Source organism: Acinonyx jubatus, chromosome C2 (genome assembly GCF_027475565.1).
Source record: "Acinonyx jubatus isolate Ajub_Pintada_27869175 chromosome C2, VMU_Ajub_asm_v1.0, whole genome shotgun sequence".
In the NCBI taxonomy this organism is placed as follows: domain Eukaryota; kingdom Metazoa; phylum Chordata; class Mammalia; order Carnivora; family Felidae; genus Acinonyx; species Acinonyx jubatus.
This window is the reverse complement of record NC_069384.1, coordinates 107,531,060-107,558,130: the sequence shown is the minus strand read 5'-3', so window position 1 is coordinate 107,558,130 and position 27,071 is coordinate 107,531,060. Positions and strand designations below refer to the sequence as shown.

Genomic DNA, 27,071 nt, shown 5'->3' with positions numbered 1-27,071 from the left:
TTGCTCTGTGATTTCTTTGTGACTGAATGAGTCCTTGACCCATCCTCCAAACAAGTGAAATCCTAATCAGGAGTCTAATCTGAACACTGAAAGCTTGTAGTAAAAGTCAAGCATATTGCTTCCTCTTCTTTATTAGCAGTCCCACATAGTATGTATGAATTTGCTCTCTCCTTTTTTTTCTTAAGTCCTATCAGGAGAAGAATACTACTTGTGTGGGTAACAGACGCACACGGTGCTGGGGGGTGGGTCTGATAACCCATCACTTGACATCAACCATTTATGTCACCACTAGACCACTTTGAAATAGGGTTAACATCCAAATGTAAATTCTTGGATTTTTTTTTTATAAGAATACCAATTCCATCAAACAAGGCAGCTAACTTCTACCCCTTTGCAAATGAATTTCAACAACTTTACATCATGTCAGTCTCTTTTAAGATAAGGGTACTTTAAAAACAAGCCAAGGTCTAAGGATACAACTTTGTAGGTTTCGAACCACCCCCAAGAAGACAAAAATATCTCAGGTTCATTAAGGGAATGAAATTGGGTCCCTCTCCCTTTCACCAGGACACAACTACCCCAACCAGCATCCCAGTGTTTGTCCAAAGAGAAGACCCTCAGCACTGGGGAAAAGTTCTGAGTTGGGGACTTAGGGCCATCAGGGTGCGATTGCTTTTCACCCCGCTCTTTCCCCACACAACAAAGCTTCAAGTAGTCTGATTTGCTGAACCCAGCATCTTGCCTGTCCCCATGCCCAGGGCAGGATTTGGGAAGGATTATTTTTAAACTAGCAATAGCAACACAAAATGCAAGAAACTCATTACATTTGATTTCTTTTCAAGTTACCTTACAAATATGGTCTTTAAATCATAATGAAAACACTCAGAGACATAAATTGCTGCTTAAACCTATCCCCTGTAGAAGCTATCTTCTGCTGTGAACAGATGAAAAGGAAAATATTTCTGAGTGCTCTGGGTCCCTTACTCAGCAGTCACATATGAGCTGCAACTGAAAAAAACACTCACCAAGTGTTTAAAAATCTGCTTTAATTATATTTCCATGAATTCCAAGAAGAACATCATTGCAGTTAATATTACAAAAAAGCAGAGAGGGACATCTGAACATGCAATAAAAAATGGATTCACAGTGAAAATAACATATGTTGGTTCTAAAATATAGTTACGTGGCTCCGTGAAGGGAAAAGGTTTCTTCTAATTATCTATTTACTTGGATTTTATTATGAGAAAAATGTTTTGTTTTTTTTTTTTTTTGCTCGACAGCTTTGGGGATGTTTTCAATCTGTACTACAATTATTGTTAGCGTCTGACAGAAGTCCCTCGTTCTGAAAGCCATTATTTGCAGTCTATAATTTAATCAGAAAATTCAAAAGTACAACAAATAGCTTGGCAACTGTGTTCTTGTTACATACAAAGCCGTTAGCAAAAATATGTAACAAAATTTATGTAAAACAAACAATTTTGTCTCTATATACAGAAGTTTGTTTTCTCCCTCACACCCTCCCAGCCTACTCTAAAATGAGAGGGTGTGGGGGGAACGGCTACCAATCTCCTTTGAACTCTTATTCTGCCTGGGGTAGAGAAATCTTAAAAGGTAGGGTAACTCTTTCAATCTTCTTTTAGCTGAGTTATAAAAATGAGTTTGGGCTTCTCAGCAAAGAAGGAAAACTAGGAATGATGACGATAGCTTTAAAATAAAGACTGTACCCCTTTGTCCTTTGCAAAGTTTCTTAACGAACTCAGCAACTAGAGAGTAAAACTGACTACATTTGTGACTGTGATCTGAGGACACAGAGCAAAGGGGGTGGTAAAGAAACATACACACATCATAACCCAAGCCGCTGAGAACTGTCACACCTAGGGCATGCACATATTTCTTACTGACGGCATTTACACTTCGGGGAAGAGGGATCATATGCACATGGGAAATGTCACCCCAATCTATATACAAACACATAAACAGGAAGAACATGTGGAGTCAAAGGGAGACCAAAGCACAAGTTTAAAAATACATTTTAAAATCATTTCAAAGCCAAGACCGTATTTACCGAAAACTCTGACAACTCTACGGAATACCTTGTAAACACTGAAAATGCAGCTTTACGTAATTCACAGTCTCAAAAGAAAATAAATTTCTGGTTTGTCATCACTGTTTGGCTCGGTCTGCAAAACAGAATTATCCGGACAAAACTGGTCGACGTAGCCAGGGCGCAAGGCTGCGCACGCCCCTTCGGGGATGCCGCGGCCCTCCGGACCCCCGGCTTTGGTGCTCCTCAGATAGCCTGCGATGTAGGAGCCGGTGGAGTGCCGGTTGCCCGCAGGCAGGGGCGCTGACGGCTTGTTTCGAAGAACCACTCCTCCTGCGTGGCTGGGGTTTACACCTTTTTGCTTGTTGGCTTCCTGCTTTTCCTTGGCACGACTGGCAATATTGCGCACTCTGCTCTGACTTCTGGATGACAGCTTTCTGACCAGTGCCCTGGGGAACTGGTTGGCATCCTGCTTTGAGTAGAGCACTTGACAGCCCTCGTCCTGGTCAAAAGACACAAGCTTCCGCAGCTGCTCGGTCAGGGCGTCTATAGGCTCTAAGGACTTTGTCTTCACAGTCACACCCTTCTTGTCTCTAATGCCAGTTGTAACAAAGCTCTTACTGATACACTGGTACTTGCTTTCGAAGTTGCAGGCAATGTCCTCTGACGTTAGGTCCCCCAGACTTTTGGATTTGCAAGGACTGGGCAGCTTCAGAGCAGGCAGGGGAGGATGTGTGGGCTGCTTGGGGATGGGGGCATGCGTGGCTTCATCACTAGACAGGGGCACACAGGTCTGGTTTGTTTTTGCATCTGAATTTGAGCAGGTGTTATGCATAAAACCAGCACCCTGAAAGGCTAGACAGGAAATGCTTTGATTTTTGACATCTTGAATATTGTTGAAGATTTCAGAGACAGAAGAGTGGACAGTCTCTTTACAGTAGCCATTTCTCAAACCTCTTTGAAAATGTTCCACCACATCCTGACCGTACTTCAGTTTTAAAGGAGAATCAAGGTGACTTGTGTCCTCTCTTCTATATTCATAGGCTGTTATAGACAGGTTTTCTGAGTCCTCATCCATTTCCACGAGACTGCTCTCTCCAGAATTTAAACAGAGAGTGGCATCAGCTATTACATCTTCCAGCGTCGAGTCCGTGCAAGTGGCAGGGCCGTGGTTCTTTAGCATTTCCCAGTCTTTTCCATGGTTGGGACTTTTTGGTAACTGGCAGTGAGAAGTGTTAGAGGACCCAGGCAGGCTGTTTTCCACAGCCCCCGTCTTGGCCTTACCAGAAACGTTGTCATCTGGTTTGGTTTTAGAGACAGGAGTGCAGGTAGTTTCGCAAACTGTGTGTGTGGAGTGTTTGGAGGTCTCGGGACTTGAGAAAGCAATTGGCTCAGGTGATGAGCACAGGAAGGATGACCTGGGTTTTCCCATGGAAAAGTCATGCCTGAAAGGCAATTTTCCATCTAAGGGGGGCAAGGGAGAATGACGTGACACGGCACTGGCACCATGGACGTGAGAAACGACTGTGAGGTTTGCCTCATCGCTGGCCTCCTCACACTGGCCAATCAGGGCAGAGATGGAACTGCCCGGCTCGCTCTCATTCGTTAAAGTGACATCGTCAATAAGATGGGAAATTTCACTCTCCTGCAGAACGGCAGTGGAATGTGAGTCAGGTATGTCAGAACAGAGCGTAGAGACGTCTGACAACGAAAATGATGTTGCAGCTCGGCCCTTACCCCAGTGACCTTCCAAGTTCTTAATCTCCAAATTGCTTTGAGAGAAAATGCTTCCTGACAACGTGCTTTTCTCTTCCACAGAGCCCCCCACATTGCCACTTTCCCTGGTTTTCACACCACACAGACCTTGTGTTGGAGTAACGGCAGGATCAAGAACCAAACGCTGCCGCGGGGAGAGGGATTGGCTGGGGCATTCACGTTCCCGGCAATCACTTGACACGTTTGCTTTGGCTCTCCCACCCTTAGGACCTGGCACTCCCCACGGTTCTCCCGTGATTGCCATGCTGGCAACAGACGTGGTGGAGTTGCCTTGGCTGGTGTCTTTGTGTAGGAGAGCGCTAGAGGAAGAGGACAACTTTCTGTTGAAATTTGGAAAATGTTGGTCTTTTACACTTGCCTTCCCTTTTCTTCCATCCTTATCTTCTGCTGAATGAAACAAAGAACATTTTAGGTAACGTGTATCGCTTTTTATAGACCCTGCAAACACTCATGTTTGTCTTCAGACAGACAAATGGAGAATGCAGATCTGTTACATCGTGACAGAATATAGTTATGGATTGCAGAGGTTTGTAACAAAGTGTCTGTGTGATGAATAAATGGTAAACTATATTTATAGGAATTTCACTGAAGCTTCCCTTTGAGTATCTATTACATCAGCTAAGGATGTAATATTCATTGTCAAAAAAAAAATGTCAATGAGTTACCATACTTTTACAGTGAGGATTACCTTAAGTTGTTTCCTATTCAGATTTGTACTACACAGAAGCATGGCAATAAAAATAGAACAAGACAGTTCTGTTAAACGAAGTACTGTGGTACCTGCAAGCAAGATACTATAAGCTTTCAAAGTTACACATGTATTAGTAAAAATCACAAATCATATTATTTTAAAAAACATCTTGGCAAAACAGCTACTTTAATCAGGTTCTGAAGCAGGTTAGAAGGTACAATAAATGTATTAAAATACCAGTATCTATTTGAGGTGTAAAACTAAAGACTTGGTCACCAATTCTATGCTGGTGCTAATATCTAATTTTTTGTTAATCATATTTTTGTTTTTAATACACAAATTTCATACTGCATTTTCCCCTAAAAGAGGCAGTAAAATATTGGGCACCGTATGGAAAGCTATAAAAACACAAAATTCACAATACTTTGGGCTACTCCATCATGCTTAGGATAATGCTCAGATAATATCAAGTGTTCAATTATTCTTGATCTAATTAATAGCTTTTTTTAATGCTTTCAGTCAGGATATATCAAAAAGAAGAATTTATTTAACTTACCAAATACCTTCCTAACTAAAGAAAAATCCATCATAAAAAGTTTGATAAACCCAAAAATTATCAAGGAAAAAATTAAATACCCTATGATGTTACCACTCAGAGATAGCTACTGTAACCTTCTTTAGAGGGACAAAATTATATACAGAATTTTGTATACTGCATTTTCTCCACTTTTTTTTTTCTCCATTGTAACTTGAATCATTGCATGGCTATGTTTGTTCAATTGTTACCATAAGTCTCATATAATATACATGAAAATGACAAACCTATATAGCTATTAAAGGGAGGATACACACATCAACTAAATATTGCTTTCTGGGTTAACCAGTATTGATTTCTATTGAGTACAGATTTATCTTCCCCCAAAATGGGGTTCTGAAATAAACTTTAAAGTATGTATTTCATCTCTTCTCTGACACTGCTCCTAGCAAAATTTCAACCTTTAAACTCTCTTTTTCTCTTCAAATAAGCCATTCAAAAATTCATTTGTTCCCTTAGAATATCTTATAATAAAAATCCACATAAGCAAAATGAAGTTTGTGAGAAAAGAGAAGACTGAAATTAGATTGATTGATAACAGGAGTATTTTCCTAAAGTAAATAGGTATCACATCATACTTGTCTGACAGGATTCTGATTTAATTAAAACTCTTGTTGCAGAGACATCAAATGGACAGTTTTGGTGCTTAAATTTCCAAGGGCAGGGGAAGGAGTCACTGACACAATTCAGGAGCTCTTTGGTACCGTGCAAAGCAGGCATCATTCTTTATCAAGTTCTTGATATGAACGAAAAAGCATTATGCTCAGATTAAGAAAAAGATGGGTAATGCTTGGTCCCTATGCTTGAGGAGCCTATAACCGGACAGGAACCATGGACATGCTTCCTTCCCTGCCAGTATCTGGGGATCAAGGAAATGAGACCACAGGAAAATATCACCTGAGCTACCTCTTGAAGAAGCAAAGATTTCTCAAGTAAAGAAGATGGCTTGCTGTTAACATCTGGCTTTACTTCATTCTCCATAAACATTTCCAATCGTGGAAATGTGTTATACATTGGGGAAAGAAATGCAACTACAGTTAACCTCAGAAGAATCACTATGATTCTATTTAACCTCAGAACCATCAGTAACATTTGTACCCACGTGGTAAAACAAGATCTCTGCTCCTATTTTGCAGGTTTCCCTGCACGGCACCTCGCAGACCCACGGGCTCTGTACCATCACACCTGATCGTTCCCCTATCATTACAAACTTCGATGTTATTTTAAGGCTTTAGGTGACTAGAAAATAGCTCTTCTACCGCCCTCTTCCCAAAGTTTAAAATCCTGTCTAAAGGTAACATTAAAAATTACTTATTTTTTAGTATATTTTTACTTTGACTATAAAATGTCAACCAGGTCCTAATGGTAATCAGGGACCAGAATATGGGTTCAAAGGATTTATTCTTAGAGAACCGTAAAGCATCTTACCCAGGGAGCTTTCTTTTCCATCAGTGTCCTTTGCTGTTTCAGATACAGGTAGGGACAAAGCCCCCAGCAGACTTTTGTCAACAGGCATAGAGACAGGGCGCTCTTGCAGACTCCGTGTGGTCCTCCTCAGGACACCATCCTGATCTCTCGCAGCCTCAGACACAGAATCCTTTATCTCTACCATTTCTTGGAAGCCCATTTTGCTCTTTTTTCTGCCTTTGGCTGGAGCACTGGCGGTGCGTCGCAGAATTCTATCTCCAATTGATCGTTTCCGAACATAATGGGAATTGTTTTCTGAAGAACCGTGTCTGGGATTCTTATTGAACAATCCCTTCAGACCTTGGAGCTGTCTGTTCTGAAGACACAAAAGAATGAAGCACAAGTTAAGCAAATCCCATTGTGGCAACCGCTTGCCTTTGACATGACAGCTCCATGAAAAATGAACACAAAACAAAATTTTACAGCCATTGAAGTATATTCAAACCAAGAAAATGGCAGCTCACAGCATGTCTACACAACACCATGCAAGTCTTATTGACCTTTGTGAGGAGGCAGCCTTCCATTTTCACCACCAAGCTACCCAGAAGTTTCCTACCCAGAGATGATGAGGTGATAGGAAAAGTTTCCACACTTAATAGACTGTTATGAACTTCGGCCGCCTTAAAGCAACAGATGCATGTTTCAAAGTGGTAAGCAGGAAATGGAGTGATATGAGAAAGCATGCTGCCATAACCATTTAAAAAGAAATATGTCGGCAAGAACAAAGCACCATGCTGAGAAACTACCTTTGTAGCTCCTAGAAAGTGCAATATAGTATAACTGGGGTTGAGTATTAAAGGACTCCACTGCAAGGGAAAAAAACAAAACACAACAAAACACAATTTGGGCTCATTCAAGAAAAGTGGCACAAGTAAAAACCAAGGAGAAGAATAAAAATGCTTCTATAAACCCTTTCTTCCACTTTCGGTGAGTGTTAGTCACAGGTTCATTCGTTGCTCAGCTCATCACCTCCGCATTGTGAATTATGTATCCCAACCCAAATACACCTTGAAAGTAATATATAATGTGACTTGAGGAAGACATCTATGTAGGAACATGGAAATCCTATGGAACACTTTCTTTTTCACATTTTAATTTATTTCTGGTTCAAGTTTTAAACGAATTCTGAATTTTATTGTTTCCCTCAAGCCTGATAAATGCTAGAGATACTACTACTTTCTTAACCTGGGATTCCTAGAAATTCAAGAATCATTTTCTAACATTTACATTTGTGTGCAATTGTGCCAGAGGAAGCATTTCAACAAACAGCATGGGCAGAAACCAAGGATTAAACACAGAACATCACAGAATAAAACTTCACTACTCTTAGAAATTACAATCCTTAGTGCCCCTCCCATACCAGCCTATGTACAGCTAAACATTATACCCTCTAATTCAGCCTGAATTGGTCCACTCCCTAGAATTTGGCTTGTAGTTATAACAGTATTAATATTAACCAACATTTTTGAACATTTACTATATGGTAGGCAGCTTTCTAAGGATAAGGATAGCGTATTGACGAGGTAGGTACTATTTTTACCCTACATTTATAGCTGAGGAAGATAAGGCACAGAGAATATATACAAGTCTACAGGAGACTTTCTAATAAAGAACACTGGACATTCCAAGGTGCTAGTCAATGCTCTTACAGTCCTTCCAAATCACATCTGGTCCTGGAAATTCATTCTAGTGGCCAAATCCCCAATTACTTGGTGTGCCTACAGGATAGCCCATTGATTTGTAAACCTCAAGTGAGCTGTGTACTGAAGAGAACAGCACGAGGAGAAAAATAGGTTACATTTTTATAGTCTATTTCTTAAAAGAAAGAGTCCTTATAAAGTCCTTAAAATTCCCGTGGGTGGGGAGTTTTAGGTTTTCAGTTAAATACAAAGGCACCAAATGAACACCTCCTGCCTAGAACTGGCTAGAATCACAGTCTGGTTAGTACTCGTAATTCATCAAACATCTGAGACACTACATTTCCTGCTGCAGCCAGCTAGGTCCTCTTAAGTATTTAAATAAAATTTAACGTTTAACTATATATTTATGGTTTTAGTGAAACAAATGATCATCTGAGAGAATACCAGTTTTTTCATAAGCCCAGAGAGCCCCCCTGGGTGGAAGCAATGAGTACACACCCCAGAACAATGGAAGGAACACATGTGGATCAAGATGGGACCTGATAGGATAGCACACTGGGCTCACTAGGCTTCTCAATAGTGTTCTGCTAAAGAACAGCTTTGTCAAGATGTATGTATGTTTCTTTTAAGCAATTAGCCAAAAAATAAGTTTGTTAAGGACCGCATTGTTGCTGCATGTGGCTTTAAGCACTACAATCTTTCTCACCTTTCCATAGATTTCATTGATTGTTATGTGGACAAATATGGATGCTTCTGTCAGTCCTTCCAAATAGACATGACGGTAGCCTGATAAAAGCAGAGAAAACAGTTTCTTTTTACTTGAACTTACATTTGGCTTTCCCATTGGTGCAACTGAATTAAGTATTTGACTTTACTATAATTCTTTACATTTCATAAAACATGTCAACATTCATATAATACATAGTTTATATATCATATATGCCATATGTTGTGTATATCACATATCATATATTAAGTTTTCCAAAGAAAACTGAATGGTCAGCCTAGAAAGGAAAAGCCAGCCTATACCTACCCGGCACTAAGCTGCTGAAGGTCACGGTTCTTTGTCCAACAAAGTCTCGTCCAATCGGATCATGATCCCACACAAGGAACCGAACCAAAGCTATTTCTGGCATGTGTACTGTAAATGTCAGGGTTTCTTCCCACACAGGGTTAAATCCTCAGAGAAATAGGAAGAGAAAAATTAGAAAAGCAAAGGGCTTGACTAAAAATGAATTGGCAGCATCGCCTGCAAAGCAGACTGAAAATTGCTTGCAATGGTTATTAAACTCGTGAAGATGACCAAGCCACTCCAGGATGCCTTCCTGAAATAAAGCCTTGGAATTTGCCCCATTGCCAGAAAATAATTGGTAGGAAAATTGCCTTTAAATGATTACATCAATTTTAATAATCTTTGATGCCAAATTGCATTGTAGGGAAAGTTCCTTTAGGCAATTTCAGAATGCTTCAGTAAGCTCAAAAAGTACCTTTAGTAGTGGTCTAAGAATAATGTTTTAGGAAAAAAACGGAAAAAGAAAGAAAGGAAGGAAGGAAGGAAGGAAGGAAGGAAGGAAGGAAGGAAGGAAGGAAGGAAGGAAGGAAAGAAGGAAGGAAGGAAGAGAAAGAAGCAAAAAAAAAGAAAGAGAGAGAAAGAGAAAGAGATACTTTGCCAAATATAATCATTCTTCTCACCCACAAAAGATTCTGCTACTATAATAATCACCAGCAAACATTTTATAAGGTCCTGTGCAGGTTCCAATGCCACTGTACATGTGGCATCTTACTTAATTCTTATGGCAATCCTCTAAGGATGGCAAGACAGGGTTTTGGGTTTTTTCTAATTCAGAAAAAATACATACTATTTTTCAAAACTACACAACTTTTTTAAATTACACAAGTTATAAATGCTTTTTTAAAGGTAAGAAATGTAAGTATTTATAAGTCATTTTGTAGTTGAGAAAATTGATATTCCGAGAAAAGAATACACCTAAAGTCACACTAATTACAGAGCTGAATTAGACTACACCCTATTGTTTTCCAGTGGCTTCTCATGAAGCTAGACCTTAATACATGAAAGATACATTTTCATAGCCATTGAAAATAAATAGAAAGGTATATAATTCAACTCATATTCTCAAAGTAAAAATATACTTATTTCTTGATAAAATTTTCTCAGACAAAATAATTATATAAACTGCTAAAAATTCAAATACTCTGTAAATTTGTTTCTCTTCTAAAAATGCAAACAAGTTTTATCAAATACAGCAATCAGAAGGCATCAGCCACCTGACCCTATTAAATGCCTCAGGTAAGGAAATAATTATGGGCTGAAATCACTGAGATGCCCCTCCTGAACAAGAGAAGAGATTATGTTTTTGTTAACTTAGTAATGACCTCTCAATTACTTCTGAGGCTAAAACAAAAAAAAAAAAAACCAGAAAAAAACACACCACCAATGGGCATTGGTAGGAAAATGCAATAAAGGAAGTTTGCTTCCTTTAAGCATGTCATTTCCTAAAGTCATAGGCTTATGCTATTCTTGAATCCCCAAATTCCTTTCCTTAAACTAGAAAATACCTAGGGTCTCACTATGAACCTCTAATTTCCTGAATGTTTTGAGCATTGAGGTTTAGAGTTCAAGTATTAATGACTAGAGGCTGAAAAAAAATAGGTATGCCACAATGTTTGTCAAATACATGAACAAACCCCATTTAAGAAGATTACCAAGAAAAAGACATGAGGCTTGGGTAAAGAAAGCTTTGTTTCACATCATGACCAGAATACAAGAATGCTGCCAACAGACCAGATGCACATATCAAGAAGTCAACTTGCCAGTGCATGCTGCACTTGCCTTTAGAGTTTTACATGCTCCAGAAAAAGAATGAAAAATCATCAAGACATGTAGATGAATGAGAGCTTTGAAGCAACTATGTCATGAAAACACAGAGGCATTTTCCTAATTTTTAACCCAGCCCTTTAAAATAACATTTATTCTCTTCATTAGGGAAAACACACACACACACACACACACACACACACACACACACACACACACACAATTTGCTTCAAAAGCAAAGAATTTAGGAGCCTAGATTACAACATCCACCAGAACATACCATGCACCAAACCCACATTTACTCACTTTTATGTGTTTAAAAGATTTTAACATAAAATTCAGATGGCAGTTACAAATTTTAGGGATCTGTTTCTTTTCCACATAGATAAATTTTTCTTTTTCAGTACAAATTTTATTTTTAGAGCTTCTAGATAAAAAGTAAACAGATTATGAGGGCACCTGGGTGGCTCAGTCGGTTAAGCGCCCGACTTCAGCTCAGGTCAATGATCTCGCAGTTTGAGCCCTGTGTCAGGCTCTGTGCTGACAGCTCAGAGCCTCGAGCCTGCTTCTGATTCTGTTACCTTCTCTCTCTGCACCACAGCCACCCACCCACCCCCCGCCCCCGCCCTCATTTGCACTCTCTCTCTCTCTCTCTCTCTCTCTCTCAAAATAAATAAATAAATAAATAACCAACCATTAAAAAAAGAAAAGCAAACTGATTATCATCTTACCATTGTCATCTACTACGCGAGTTTGATCTTTACAGCAGTCTACTGGCAATCCAATAATTTCAACTTCAACAAAAGGATCAATGATCTACGTAAATAAAGAGAGTATTATTACAACTGATACATTTCTATGTGTGTGTTAATTGAGAATATTGGCCACATTTCAACAGCAAACCATTTTATTAGGTGCTTACTAAGAAAGAGAAACTGAACAACAGATTTAGATATATGAAACATAACTAGAAGATTAAATTTTTGTTTGCCAGTATTTACTGATGCTACACAAATTTTATCCAATGAACCCACAAGTCCAGTTCAAGGTATATCCCCAACAGAAATGAGACCTTTTGTCCATGCTCAGAGCAGCCATATTCATAATAGTCACACATTGAAAACAATCTACATGTGTATCATGAGTAGGAGGGATGAATTGTGGACTATTCATTTAATGACTATCATACAACAATGAAAAAGAAAAAGTTCTGGTACAGAGACATAATGTTGAGCAATTCAGACATAGAAGAGAATATACTAGGGGTGCCTAGCTGGCTCAGTTGGAAGAGCTTGCAACTCTTGATCTCAGGGTCGTGAGCTTGAGCCCCACAGTGGGTATAGAGATCACTTAAAAAATAAAATCTTAAAAAAAAAAAGGAGTACATTCTATAAGAGTCCATTTACATACAAGTTGAGCATAGCACAATTAATCTGTTGTGATAGGGGTTGGTGTTTGATTTGGGGGTTGGGAATAGATATTTACTGGAAGAGTGAATAGAAGCCTCTTGGGGGGTTCTCAGATGTTCTGTCTGGATCTGGGTTGCATAAACAATAATTAATCAAGCTATCCACATTTGATTTGTGCACTTTACTGTATTTAAATCAACTGAGTACTATAATGTAACTTTAATTTTTTTTTAATGTTTATTTATTTTTGAGAGAGACAGAGAGACAGTGTGAACAGAGGAGGGCCAGAGAGAGAGGAAGACACAGAATCTGAAGCAGGCTCTGGCTCCAAGCTGTCAGCACAGAGCCTGATGAGACCATGACCTGAACTGAAGTCAGACACTTAACTGCTCTTTTAAAGTTACATTAGGTCAAAAAATTAAAAGACTAAGAAGGAATCAATAGAAAAACTGAATGCTTAGTCTTCTTTCCCACATCCCCTACATCCCCTATCCTCCAGAAGGGATCCTGATTTTATTATGCAAATAAGCTCTTTTATCATGCAAGTTCTGGACAATGAGCAATGAAAGACTGGAACCTAAAGAGTCCAGAAAGAGCAGATCTAAAAGTGTAAAGGAGAGACTAATGAAGTCTGAGAGAACATGTTCTAGGAACTGGGGAAGTAAGGGGAATATGGTGTTTTGGGGGGAGCTTCAGGGAATAAGAGCTAGAAGAATGCTGGAAAAACATGCTGAGAAAATTGGGTGGATACACATACTTTTTGTCTACTACATAAACTCTGATGTTTATTCATTTTCAATAGGGCATTTTATGCTAGAGGTTTTTCCTTTTAATAGAACGCTGGGCTAAAACTGGACAATTGGGTAGCTCAGATTTTGTGGGGCAACTAATAAGTATGACTTCTGACTTCTGTTCATAAGGAATTCAAGAAAACCGCAGACTTGAAGAGCAACTTCCTGCTTCAAAACTTGGCTCCTGTGCTGCCTTAGGCAAGTATCTGTGCTTCAGTTTCCTCAAATGCAAACCTGAGACACCAGTGTCTGCTTCCACATACAGTAATCCAGCTGAGATGCTGGAAGAACAGAATTGGATGGTTGACAGCAAGACTGGAAAGAGGTGTGGGAGGTAGAAGTCCGAGGAGATGGTAATATATCATATGTGGAGAGCAAAGACAAGATGAAAATTTAAGATGACAATCAGTTTTCTGAATGAAAGCAAGACTAATGGTTATTTCATTCTCAGATGGATAAACAATGTGAGAGATCATGGGTTGAGAATTCAGGGAGCCTGGATAGGGGGAAAAACTGTATCTTTATCTTATCTTTATTTTCATTAGCTTATGACTAAAGCCCAATATAATAGTACTAGAATTGTAATTTTGTATCTGGTAGAAATCATGGATGCTTTTGTGTCCTATTACAGTTGTTGCAGAAATTTCCATGTATCATCTACATTTATCACGGCTTCAAAATTCTAATAGTTAATAAACCAACCCCTAGATCCTGCTATTTATTGCATTAATAGATATATGCATATCACAATTTATTTTTAATATTTTGATAAGTGAATTTCAATATAACTGATTTCCAGTATATCCCTACATATTTTATTTTATGCATCAAAATTATTATTCTAGAAGGGGTCCAGATGGCCACATTATATACCAAAGGGTTCCATGGCTCAAGAAAAGTTGAAATCTCCTGATAGAGAACCTTATAAGCCAAGTTAAGGAGATTGGGTTTTATTTTAATGACCAAAAAAACCGTATTTCCTCATATATATAAAAAATTACTCTAACTCCCCCACACTATATATTAGTTACAAAGGTAAAGAGATAACTAGACAATGAAAAACACCTGGAAGAAGCCCCCTTATTCAAGTAATGTGATCAATCACTGAATAAAGTGACATCACACAGATCCTGATGTGATGTACTGAGAAGGACACAACATTGCCCAGGGAGTACTCCTGACAAATACATTTATGTTTATTCCATTCATGAAGAAGCAATCAGGACATTAAATTCAAATTGAAGGACATTCTAAAAATAACTGACTTGGGCATTTTGTAAAATGTCGATATCATGAAAACAAAACAAGAAAGCCGGAGGACTGCTGTAGAATTTAAAAGGACCAGAGAGGGGCACCTGGGTGTCTCAGTCAGTTAAGCGTCCGACTTCAGCTCAGGTTATGATCTCACGGTTCGTGAATTCAAGCCCCACATTGGGCTCTGGGCTGACAGCTCAGAGCCTGGAGCCTGCTTCAGATTCTGTGATTCCCTCTCTCTCTGATCCCCCCCCACCTTCATGCTCTGCCTCTCTCTGTCTCTCAAAAATAAACAAACATTTAAAAATGTTGTTGCTTAAAAAAAAAAAAAGGGCCAGAGAGAAATGACAATTAAAAGCAATGTGTGATCCTTGATTGGATCCTGAATACATAAAGAAAAAAAAAGGACATAAGGACAATTTGGGGATAACTGGAGAAAACTGAATATTGATTTTATATTAGATAATATTATTGCATGAATGTTAAAAGTCATGCCTTTATTATGGCTATACAGGAGAACGTTCTTATTTTTAGGAGATAAATGCTGAAGATGGTATGTATTTAGGGGTCAAAGGTCATAATGCCAACAATTTATTCTCAAATGACTGCAAAGAAATGCAAATGTGTGTATTTGCACTTGTGTGTATATGTATGTATATATATATACACACACACACACACACACACACACACAAAATATACTTATGCACACATACATAAATACATTTACACATGAAAGAGAGAGAAAGGAAATGTAACAAATTTTGTAATTTTATAAGTGAATCTAGGTGCTGGAGATGTGGCATTAATTTTACTATTCCAACTTTTCTGAGGTTTAAAAATTTTCAAAATAAAAAGTTTGAGAGAAAAGGTAAGAAGTGAGTCCTCATTTTTGCAGACAGTGAAGAAGAGAAAGAAGGAAAGGAGAGGTAAGGATACATATTCTGACACTGCCCAATTACTCCTGCTGCTTAGAGGACAGAATGGCCACAGGGAGACCAGTCAGCGGGGAGGTTACCACAGCAGAACTGACAAGAGACAATGGTGGTGTGGATTAGGCTGGAGGCAACGGAGATGGAACAAATGGTCCCATATGAAGTTCCTACTTTCTGAGAAGTAGGACACGGTGCCATCTGTTGAAGATGAGAAGGAAGTGATGAGAACACAGGTTCGAGGAGAGAGAAGGCTGGAAATGGCCACTGTGGAGAATGGGAACGAAGGTTGACAAGGTGAGGTGGATGGCCGCAGGGTATCACGGGTCAGCTGAGATTTGCAACAAAGAGCTTAGGGTGGAACCCAACACCAGAGCTGTGTGGTGTCCCCAGTCAACATTCGAGATCCAGGCAAAGAGCCTGGGGTGATAGACCTTCTCTGAGAAGAAGGACATGAGCATGCCTCCAAAATAGAAGGTACACTGCATTCCAGAAGGAACCATGTGTGCTTTGCCAATAAGTCAGTTGATATCTGATGAGCTGAGGTCAGTGCTCATTTGTGAACACATACACATACACACATAGAGAGAGAGACAGAGAATTCTGAAGATATTTCAGATACAATATAAACATAATAAAATAATCACGTAATTAACATGTTCATACATGTGGCTTACCTCGCCTCGGTCTCCAAACATGGAGTCTGGAGGTTTGGGGAGTTGCTGTCCGCTGATCACTTTCAGGATGAGCTGCTTTTTGGGGTTGGCAGGAAGTGGATCACCAGAGAAAGGGTTGAAAGTACCTAAGCCAAATAAAGCGGAGGTTAAAATCTGAGGCTGGTAACATGGGAAAACACACACACACACACACACACACACACACACACACACACACACACACAGTTTAAGCATGTAGAACAAAGAAACGGCAAATGCTGAATTACTACAGTGTTTTTTAGAGAAAAGAAATGATCACATAACTATCAGTGTGGCTTTTGACCGAAGGCAATGCCAGCTGGCATTTTTATAGCTGTGGTTTTTGCTAGAATCCATGCTCCCAAAGGCAAAAGAATGGGCCAATTTGAAACATCTGTGATGCAATTATCAATCATGGCATGAGGGAAGAGAAGCATATTATTGGAATGCCAATAGTGTAGAGAAGAAGAGCAGTTATGTCAGATGTGAATAATCCCCTAACTTAAACTATCATAGGTATAGACAGTGAATATAACAAGCGGAAAGAAGACCTGAAACTGAATAAATAGAAGAGTAAGAAAACATGCAAAGCATAAAATCCAGAAGGCACATCTGTCAACGCTTTTTTACCTGAATTGTTAAAAAGCCAATTTGGAAATTTTTAAAAGAATTTTAATGAGCAGAGCCAAAAAGAAGTGTTTCTTGATCTAACGCTACATTATCTTTTCTTTTTTGTTAGCGCTAACAAAGACTAAAAGGGCTTGATACAATTGTTTCAGGTGGTATTTTAATTTTGCTAGCAGGTTTCAGACTCACTTATACTCAGGGAGTTTCTGAAAGACAGGGCTCAGACCTTAAAAGGCAGCACAATTTTATAAGTGAGCCCAGGGAGTATCACGCTGGGACACTGGGTTTCAGATAATGATCCATGGCTATCCACGTCCCCCTTAACATAAAATCCTCACAAGAGAACATTCTAAACACCATGCTACCCAAACATTAAACAGTTGTGACAATTTGCATGCCAATACCTTAACCTATCTATTTTTTTAAAAATCATGTTGCAGGGGCACCTGGGTGGCTCAGTCGGTTAAGTGGATGCCTTCGGCTCAGGTGATGATCTCATGGTTCACAGATTCGAGCCCCACATCAAGCTTTCTGTTGTCAGTGCAGACCCTGCTTCCGATCCTGTTTCCCCCTCTCTCTCTCTGCCCCTCCCCACATGCTCTCTCTCTCTCAAAAGTAAATCAGTATCAAAATTTTTTTGTAAGAATCATGTTGGAGAACACGGATGTATCACATTTTGCAGAGAGTTCCTTCAATAAGGTTACCTGCATTCAGAGAGACAGCCATGAAATGAACACACACCTTTGCACATTTGCTGGGGTTTGAGCACATAGCCACAATTGCCATTTGTCTTGAATTTGGCTCGATTTAACTGCATCATTCGCCCTTCAGACTGGTAGTTCAGTGCCACTGTGCAAGTTCAAAGTTTGAGAGAATTAGGCAAGACAGCAGCATAGAGTCAGGACATACGGAGAACCGCTTCTTCCCAAGGCATACGCACCCAGCTGGCAGCCTGCGTTCCAGTACGGCAGAGGGTTGAAGTTACTGGAATCAATGCGGTAGGCAGAGGGGTAAATCCTCGTGAGCTGCTTTTGGTTGTAAATCATGAACTGCTCCGATTTCTGCTGAACCACCTGATGGGCTCTTGTTTCGCTAAATGATAACACGTTCCCTGTGGTGCCTGGCAGTTTTTAATAAAGGAAAAAGAAAAGTGAGAGCCCCTGCCAAGAAAACACCAGTCACCAAGGACTTTTACCTACGTCAGATTATACCCATAATAAAATGCAGAGCAAAAGAGTGAATTCAACCAGAGTAGCAGTAGCTTCTACCCAAGAAAGATCCATAAAGCCCCATTCTTTAGCCATTTTGAGGACTCTTTAGCCATTTCGAGGCCAAATCAGAGGTGCACGTCTGGCTGGCATAACTGCATGTTTCTGAGTCCCCTGTTCTCCCAGGAATTCAAAACATGTCACTAATTCATGTCTATCTGGCTAGTATGATGAGGGCTGGCACAAAAATTGCTTTTTAGGGGCATGAGTCCAACAGAGTATCTTTGCCAAAGATATAGACAGTCATGGATAAATAAAACTATGAAACTTATTCCTGACCACAGGGAGACATTCATTGAAGGCATTCATCTACAAAACATTCATGTGAAACACATATTAACGGATAGCATTCAGGGTCCAAGAAAATAAAAGACCAATTCCAACAAAGAAAAAAATGAGTTTTAATGTTAACTTAGAATTATGAGTAGGAGTAATAGTGGAGGAAGATTTGTAAAGAGCATTATAAAAAAATAAAATCTCAGAAACAAGAACCATCATCCACCCTCCATACATACAATGAGAAATATAAAGGGAGGAAAAAGAACAGGAAGCCTATATTAACGTTTCCTGACTATCATCAGGAGGTGTCAATCCAGGGCCAAGGTGGCTGCCAATTTGAGGGTCATGATGGAGGTAACCTCCCAACAAGCATTCAATTTCCTACCCTTTTCTCCCAATCCCATGTCTATAATGCCCCTACTACTCCTACCCCTTCACCAAATATCCACACCCTACCTCCAAAATGACCAGCCATATGTGTTCTGAAAGAAGCCAGCCTAAATAAAGAACCAAACTTGCCCAGGGCCTCATTCCCATTTCAGTGTTTACTCTGACAAGCTAAATATGTTGGAACCCAGACTGAGGGACACAGCTCATATAGCCAAGGAGCTGAACTACAGAGTCTTGCTGGGCCAGCTGGGCCAGAACCATACCCACACTGCATGTTCATTGGAGCACACAGTTTCCCAGGGTCCCTGTTGTCCTCAGGATTGTATACCCTTAGATATTAAATGCTGGCCAAATGACTGCCAGTTACACTCTAGAGATGGAACTTGGGATGATCATGTATACAAGATAGAGGCAAAGAAATAAGAGCATTGCAGTTTTTAATTAGATGATTTCCCTCATATAGACTCTTTCCTTATCACATATATTTTATTGACATACTTATTAACAAAGTTTACATATGTCAAGCATACTAAAAATAATCTGCAGATTTTGATGAGCAATGCTTTAAACAAGATAGGAAGAAATACGCTCTTTTTGACAAGCCACATTCAGATGCAGAAACGCTATAATCAGTATCACTGTTTTCTATGTCTCTCCACATAAATATGTACACATTATCATTAAGATGACCTTACTAATTAGGCACATATAAATTAGCATATGAATAGATTTGAGTTGCTTTGCATTGGGATAAGACATGCATTCATTATTTAATGCTCATTTTGTGGCCACACACACACACACACAACAAAAACTCCTAACTTCAAGAGCTAAAGAGTACTCAATATTATTTTCCATTAAGCTAAGAGAATTATGATTACTTAAAGTATTTATTAGAAATTATATTCCTCTAGGGGCACCTGGGTGGCTCAGTCGATTAAGTGTCCAATTCTTGGTTTCGTCTCAGGTCATGATCTCATAGTTTGTGAGTTCGAGCCCTGCATCGGGCACTGTGTTGACAATGCAGAGCCTGCTTGGGATTCTCTCTCTGTCCCTCTCTCTTGGCCCCTCCCTTGGTCTCTCTCTTTCTCTCTCTCAAAAATAAATAAATAAAAACTTTTTAAAAATTAAAAAAAGAAATTATATTCCTCTAAACCAAATACACCTGTAACACCATTAAACCACTCACTGAGTTTATTTTCTAGCTATGGGTGGTTATTATAAGGATGCATTGTTCACTTGCTAAGAAAACCACAGTTTCTCATGTTCCCTCATGTGAAATTACTTTTTTTTTTAATTGTCACCATTTGAAGAAGGAATCAACACAAAAGGTAAGAAAATCTGTACACAGAAAAAGATACACTTGAGGAATGGGAAAAAGAAAAAAGACAGATCTGAGGGAAGAATCCTGGAGGTTTGTAATGGACAGAAGACTCACCAAAATGTCATTTTCCCTTCACTAAGACTTGTTGGGAAAATGAGAGATTTTTAATTTACATTTCATTCCACTAAAATTAAAATTAGATTGAAAAGCCACATGACTGTACTTCATTTCTATAAGCATATTCAGTAACTGAACAAAATAGAAATGAGAAGGGAAGAGGGTAAAGGAAAGAAGAGCAGAAAAGTCCACGGTAAGAACACCTGTGACTAGGATTTCTCAGCTCAACACAAGGCAAATAATAGGTGAAAAACAGTGAAAAGTCCATCCTTCTGAAATCCCTGCTCTTTCTGCTAAAACTTCAATTTGTGCATGAAATTATTTTCATCAAAGTTGGGGTGCCTGGGTGGCTCAGTCAGTTAAGTGTCTGACTCTTGATTTCTACTCAGGTCATGATCTCACAGTTCATGAGTTCAAAGCCCCACATCAGGCTCTGCACTCTGGGATTCTCTCTCTCTCTCCTCTCTCTCTGCCCCTTCCCCACTCTATCTGGGATGCTGTCACTCTCGCACTCTCTCAAAAATAAACATTAAAAAATAAATAAATAAATAATTTTCATCAAAGTAAAAACTTCCAATGAGAAAATATGGGGCTTTTTGAGGTGCTAGTTTAGCCAATTAATTTCTTCTTTCTTCTGGTCATTCACACTAGGAACATCCATCTGTTACCTGGCCACCAAACTAGGTCAGGTCTCCATAGTTCACGCCTTGGGCAAGACCTTGCTGTAATGCATTTGTCTTTGCAGAATAATGAAGTCCTCCTCGGCCCTGAAGGAAATTTCTCTAGCTCCAGCCAATCAGGCAACCACAGTAATCAATATACTCCTCCTGGTGAACTAAGCATTATACTGGCAGTCAGTTTCCTGACACTTACGTTGGATTCTACACAGTTCCAGAAATGCGTGCTGATGATTAACAAACAGTTGACAAAGAAAGGTCAAGAATTTATCCTAGAAGAAAAACTCAGTCCTTACCATCATCCACAATGTCTTGGGCTGCCACGGAGTTTGTATACACCACCAAGTCAGAGAGCTCTCGGCAGAGCTTCATGGTTTTCCTTCGGCGACCCAACCTGCGAAATACACACCCAGGACTAAATGTCATTGTAGAGCTGGAAGACGTTCGGGCTTTTGGTTACTCAACCTTCCCTACCAGCTCCTAATGGAGCCAGGATTAGGACCCAAGTTTGATTCCTAGTTCAGCTCTCTTTCCATCACAACACCCTAACTCATGTGGTTTTATTCAATGCTCATCTGAGAATCACAGGGTCCTCTTATGTATTTGTGAGTTCTGTCATGAAGGGCTTGATTGCCATTGTTACCCAGGTAGTGAGGAACACCAGAGTTCACTGGACATTTCCTCCACTTTGGCAGGAGAACCTGGACTTCTATTTGAGAACATTCACAGCAGAGGTCTCCTGGAAGGTGATCCCATCACTCTTATATCCTTTACTGTAGATATGTGTTCAATTTTCTGTACCCTAAGGGTAGGAACCACACACATCCTCTCTGCCCTCACTAGTTACTCTCTTATGTATGAACATTCCGTCAAAGTGAAGCTAAATATAAAATTTAATTGCGCACTAAATGTCATTCATTCCTACATGCTCTTAATTTCATTTAATTTCAGTCTTTCAATAAAGACACAGGGGTGTGTGTGTGCATTTATCTATGATAAAATTTACATTCCTCTGTGACTCTACTGTATACACAAACTGCCAGAAAATCATCTTACTCATCTGAAATTCTAGTGGCAATAATAAAAAAAAAGTAGCTAATATTTTTGAGTGCTTAGTTCATTGGAATAGGGATTATTGGGCTAAGTAGTTTACTTCCTTTAATCTTTACAATGAGCCTAAGAAATAGATACATATGAGAAGCCTAACTTGCCCCATGTTAATGTCGAAGGAGCAAGAGTTTCAAGTCTGGCTGATCTCAGATGCCTGGCTCTTAACATGTGCTCATGACCCATCTTCTCCTTTAGTCACCTAGGAGAGCTCCCTGTACTAGCTCATGTGGCCCCTCTCTCTTCTCTATAGCTACTGCTTGGGAAGAGTGTCAGGCACAGTGTAAGTCCCTTACATGTCTTATTATCTCATACCCAGTTGATCTTCACAGGTCCTGCTGCACTGAGCACTTGACCATGTGACTTGATTCTCTAGATACATACAACGAAGCCAAGCTGATGGGGGTGGAGAGGCTCTAGGAGGCTGAGCAAAAAACATGGACATTCTTACCTGTACAGCTGGCCAGTTTCCTTGCCAGAATTCTGCTGTGTGTCTTCCTCATCATCAGTACTATAAGACTTAGACCGTGATTTTGTGGTTTTCTGCCGGAAAAATCACAGTAAACTTAACAACAAACTCACTGCATCAGGTACATCTACAACGTATGGAGAATGGACTCGGCATTATAATATATACAAAAAGGACAATTACCTGGAAGAAAACAAATTAACCAAATATTGCAGCTTGCCTTACTATCAATAACAAACATGCCTATGGTCATAATCATGTTAGAATATTAAGGCAAAACTGAGGGTTTCATGCTTTAAGACTGACTTCTAAGCCACATAAGCTGTAGATTTTAGAAAGACTTTATTAGTCATGCATTGGAGGTCTCCATGAATGGAAGGGTCAGAGTTGTCACATCTATTTAAATGACTGTAAGGGGATAAAATATTCTCTTTTTTAGGAAACTTACTACTCCTGCTGACTCAAAAAAGGCAAATTTGATTAAAAAAAGACAGTAGTAATTTTTTTTCACGAATAACTTTTTCCTGCTTTTGATCAGCATGCATTCAAATAACTGCCTAAATCAAACTACACTTTTGAGATTGTGGTCCATTTTAATTTCTAGCAAAAGGATGAAAATTATTACCCACAGGATTTAGGGTGAAAGGCTGTAGGACTAAAGGCTGTCAGAAAAAAAGCCTTTTTGGAATGATGCAGTTTCATCCCAACACATTAGCGATAACCCCAATATTTATCAATACGTAACAGAAAAACAAAAGATGGGGAGGGACCCTCTAATTGCAGAAAACCTTGCCACCAAAACTACGCCTTCCACAAACAAAAGTAAGACCTTTAGATGAGTTCCCTGGATATCTGAGGACTGCAGCTTAGGAAGGAAAAGGGAGCCCACCCCCGCGTTACCATGGGGCCATATCACTCTCCAGATTTTCTCTTACTCAACAAATAAAACGCCAAGCTGGCACAAACACACTCAGGTCTATTGCACTGATAACAAGGCGCCAATTTAATCTGGATTCTTCTCAGGTGTTACTGATGTTTTGAGAACCTCAGGGAGCACAGTGTGGGAACCCTAGCATCTGATGATTTCATGTTCCATCTTGGCCTATCACCAAGCTGGCTAACCTCTCCAGCTTCCTATTGTGTTTTTTAAAAGGACAGAACAGTAACAACAATTTTAAAGGATTATTGTGATGATTGAATGAGATAGGTGGAAAGTCACTGTGTCAGCTACATAATGTTAGCTTTCAATATAAATAATAAAATCCTGTTTATTAAGATAAGCTGTATGTAGTCTTATGAACATTCATTCATATGATTTGAGATATAATAAATTTTAATTCTATAGCAGCTAAAATATTCCATGAAAGATTTACTTTGGAAAATGATTTTAATTCAAATGAGTAGTTGTAATCAGAAATGAAATTTTCTCCAATTCTACAGATCGTCAGTAACTTGAGGTATTATAATAATAGATCTGTCTTTTTAAAGTTCATTTTTAAAAAAATTTTCTAACATTTATTTATTTTTTGAGAGACGGAGACAGAGTGTGAACAGGGGAGGGACAGAGAGAGAGAGGGAGTCATAGAATCCGAAACAGGTTCCAGGCTCTGAGCTGTCAGCACAGAGCCTGACACAGGGCTCAAACCCACGAACTGCGAGATCATGACCTGAGCCGAAGTCGGATGCTTAACGGACTGAGACACCCAGGCGCCCCAAAGTTCATTTTTAAATATAAAATGTAAAATGTAGAAATAAGTAATGAATCACCAATGGCCTAGTATTTGGCAAAATGAGGATATGTTTTCTTTCTATATAGATGTGACATCTTATTAAAGTTAACATACTACATAATCAGTTTTTGACCTTACTCCTTTATTCAATGTTTTGCATGCTGAGCTCTTCAGAGTGATCATCTCTCAATGGCTGTATAATTATTCGTTCTGTGAATGAATCATGGACTGAATAAGTCTTTATGGATGAACATTTTGGTTGCTTTTAATTTTTTATTATAATGACTACCTTGTCCAACCTTTTAATAAATTATCCTATTGATGGAGCAGGAAACTCCAGATACAACACTACTTAAAGTGCAGGAAATAGCCTTACAGAAACCTCATGCATAAAGTTTACCATTCAATAATTGATTTCTTGTATAACACATTTTACCTTTTTATTGAAGTATAGCACACATTTAGAAAAATACTATCTTAAGTACACAGCATGATGACTTTCCACAAAGTGCTATCATCCAAATGAGGATTAGCTGTCCAAAAGCCTTCTGACTCTCCCGTTCAGTCATTACCTTCTCCCTAAAGGTAACTACTATCCTGACTTTGACCTCATTGATCTTTTTTGCCTGTTTTTAAACTTCATATAAACGGTATCAAACTGTATGTACTACATTGGATCTGGCTTCTTTTGTTCAATGTCATGTTTATAAAGATTTTATTGCAAAAAGTTGTAATTGTGTCATTTTCATTGCTGAAAAATATTCCCTTATGTGAATATATCACAATTTTTATATATTCTGTTGTTGACAAACATTTGAACTGTTTCCTGTTTATTCTATTACAAATAATGTCACTATAAACATTAGGTATATGTCATGAGGCTGAAACACAACAATGGAACTGATAAGACATGGTGCACAATACAGCGTTAGTGGATACTGTGAAACAGTGTGAGGTAGTTGCACAAATGCACACTCCCATTGGCAGTGTATAAAGTTCAAGTTGCTCAGCATCTCCACTAACCCTTAGTGCTGTCAATCATTTTATATCTGCTATTGTGATGGATATGTAGGAAATCTCACCACCATTTTAATTTGCATTTCCCAGAGGATTGATAAGGGTGACCACCTTTTCCATATTAGCCATTTGGAAATCTTCTTTTGTGAAAGCCCACTCAAGTCTTTTGCCCACTTAAAAAACAAAACAAAACAAAATAAAACAAAACTATGGGATCTTTTTGTTGATTTATAAGAATTCTTTATATATTCAAGATACAAGTCCTTTGTTGGATATATATATATTGAAACTCTTACCAGTCTGCTCTTCGCTTTTTGATACTTTTAATGAACAGAAGCTCTTAAATTTTAAAGTGGCTTATTAATCTTTTTCTTTTCTGGAGTCCTATTTAAGAAATCTTCAGTTATTCCAAAGTCGCGATGATACTGTCCTGTTACTCTCTAGTTTCTTGAAATTAACTGAATCATGCACATTTGTCGCTCCTAATTCATACCTTATGTTTTCCAAAGTTGGTCATGAGGGATCGTCCATGTGATTTCTTTCCATTTTCCTTCACGTCTGGATGCTGAGTAAATAAAACATAATATGACTATTTCTCTTCCTCCCTCTTTTTTTTCCTCAGTTCTGGTGGAATGGCGGGGGAACCCTCTCTGCCTTAGGGAGAGCAAACAGGTCTTGTTCATTTGTTGCTTCACTACTGCACCTTCACTACTGCAAAGGTTGTGGGATCTGCCTCAAGAGAGGGAGACACTGGCATGGAGAGGTCTGGGCACCAACCAGGAGACAGTTAACTGCCAACAACTTCCCCTAACTGGTGTCGAAGGCCTCTCAGTAACGCCCAGCTGTGCAGGTCCCTCCAGAGCCTGTTCGCAAGGCTCTCTACAGCACAAGGTATATTCTTTTGAAATGCCCTGAGTGGGGATAAATCCATCTTCAGTTAAAAGGTAGATTTAATTTTGAAAAATGGCCAAGTCGTTAAGAGCTAAATTCTGTTGAATGAGAAAAAATAATAATCACACTGATTGAATACTACTATTTGGAATTTTAAAACACTAAAAATAAATAAAATCCAAGCACATCTATTAGATAATAAGATTGGTTTTGTTTGTTTAAGTAAACCACAGCAGAGCTTATCTGTTCACTGAAATTAATTCCCTCTGTGGTGAGCATTTGGAAGAGGTATTGTAGCCTCACGTGGGTTAATTTTCCAGGCTAGACATCTCCTTGCTCAAGCCTCATTAGGGGAAAGAAAGGACACCCTGGGAAAAGGGTTTAGACTCTTTTTCAATCGTCATCCCTAAAAATATATATTAGCTGGTTAACAGCTAATGACATGATATAAGGACAGATAGGCAGGCCCCATCCTCCTAGGGCTCTGGCTAAACAGAGATTACCACATAAATGGAGTAAATGTGGGTGAGCAAAACTACTTAAAATCAAAAGGCCAGGGAGGCACTGACATATATCCATAGAGACTAGTCAAAGATGTAATTTGGGGTGGGGAGGAGAAAAGATTAAGACTTGGTTGGGGAAAGAGACAGTTCAGAAAATGCTAGAGTGGTGGGATAGGGGGATTACAAGGTAATTTCATTTGACTGGTTAATGTATACTGACTGCCTTTCAAGATCTATTGAAGCTGATCATTAAATGTTCAAAAACCCTGGAGTTAAGAAGGTAGCCAGAGAAGGTCATTAAAAGTAACACCTCTTTCCAAGTTAGGAGACCCAGTTCTGACACTAAGTAGATAAATGTCCTCTGGCAAGCCCTTTCTCTTGACCTCAGTTTTCTTACCTGTGAAATGGGAAAAGAATGGATCAACTAATCTCAGAGCTCCTCTCTGCTTCTAATAGCCCATCTACTGGTCATGGGACCATGTCATTTATTGTCCAAAACAGAACCCTTTTAAGAGTGAGATGAGGCACTTTTAACAATTACG

The 27,071-nt window shown here is 39.1% G+C and overlaps 1 protein-coding gene across 8 annotated transcripts in view; it reads right to left on the bottom strand.

Moving 5' to 3' along the window:
• Positions 1-1,251: 1,251 nt before the first annotated feature.
• The window catches only part of PLCH1 (phospholipase C eta 1), a 217,384-nt gene continuing 191,564 nt past the window's right edge, over positions 1,252-27,071 (bottom strand). For 3 of the 8 annotated variants that reach the window (XM_027061561.2, XM_053221281.1, XM_027061567.2), the window contains 12 exons: positions 25,629-25,700; positions 22,371-22,462; positions 21,109-21,227; positions 17,698-17,877; positions 17,499-17,606; positions 16,113-16,237; positions 11,781-11,865; positions 9,247-9,393; positions 8,920-8,999; positions 7,320-7,379; positions 6,535-6,889; positions 1,252-4,207 (listed from right to left, as the gene is read on the bottom strand). In XM_027061561.2, coding sequence (XP_026917362.2) covers positions 2,127-4,207; positions 6,535-6,889; positions 7,320-7,379; positions 8,920-8,999; positions 9,247-9,393; positions 11,781-11,865; positions 16,113-16,237; positions 17,499-17,606; positions 17,698-17,877; positions 21,109-21,227; positions 22,371-22,462; positions 25,629-25,700 — 3,504 coding nt within the window. In that variant the 3' untranslated portion in view covers positions 1,252-2,126. The remainder of the gene's footprint in view (positions 4,208-6,534; positions 6,890-7,319; positions 7,380-8,919; positions 9,000-9,246; positions 9,394-11,780; positions 11,866-16,112; positions 16,238-17,498; positions 17,607-17,697; positions 17,878-21,108; positions 21,228-22,370; positions 22,463-25,628; positions 25,701-27,071) is intronic. The other 5 variants (XM_027061565.2, XM_027061566.2, XM_027061568.2 and 2 more) reach the window with 5 other exon arrangements.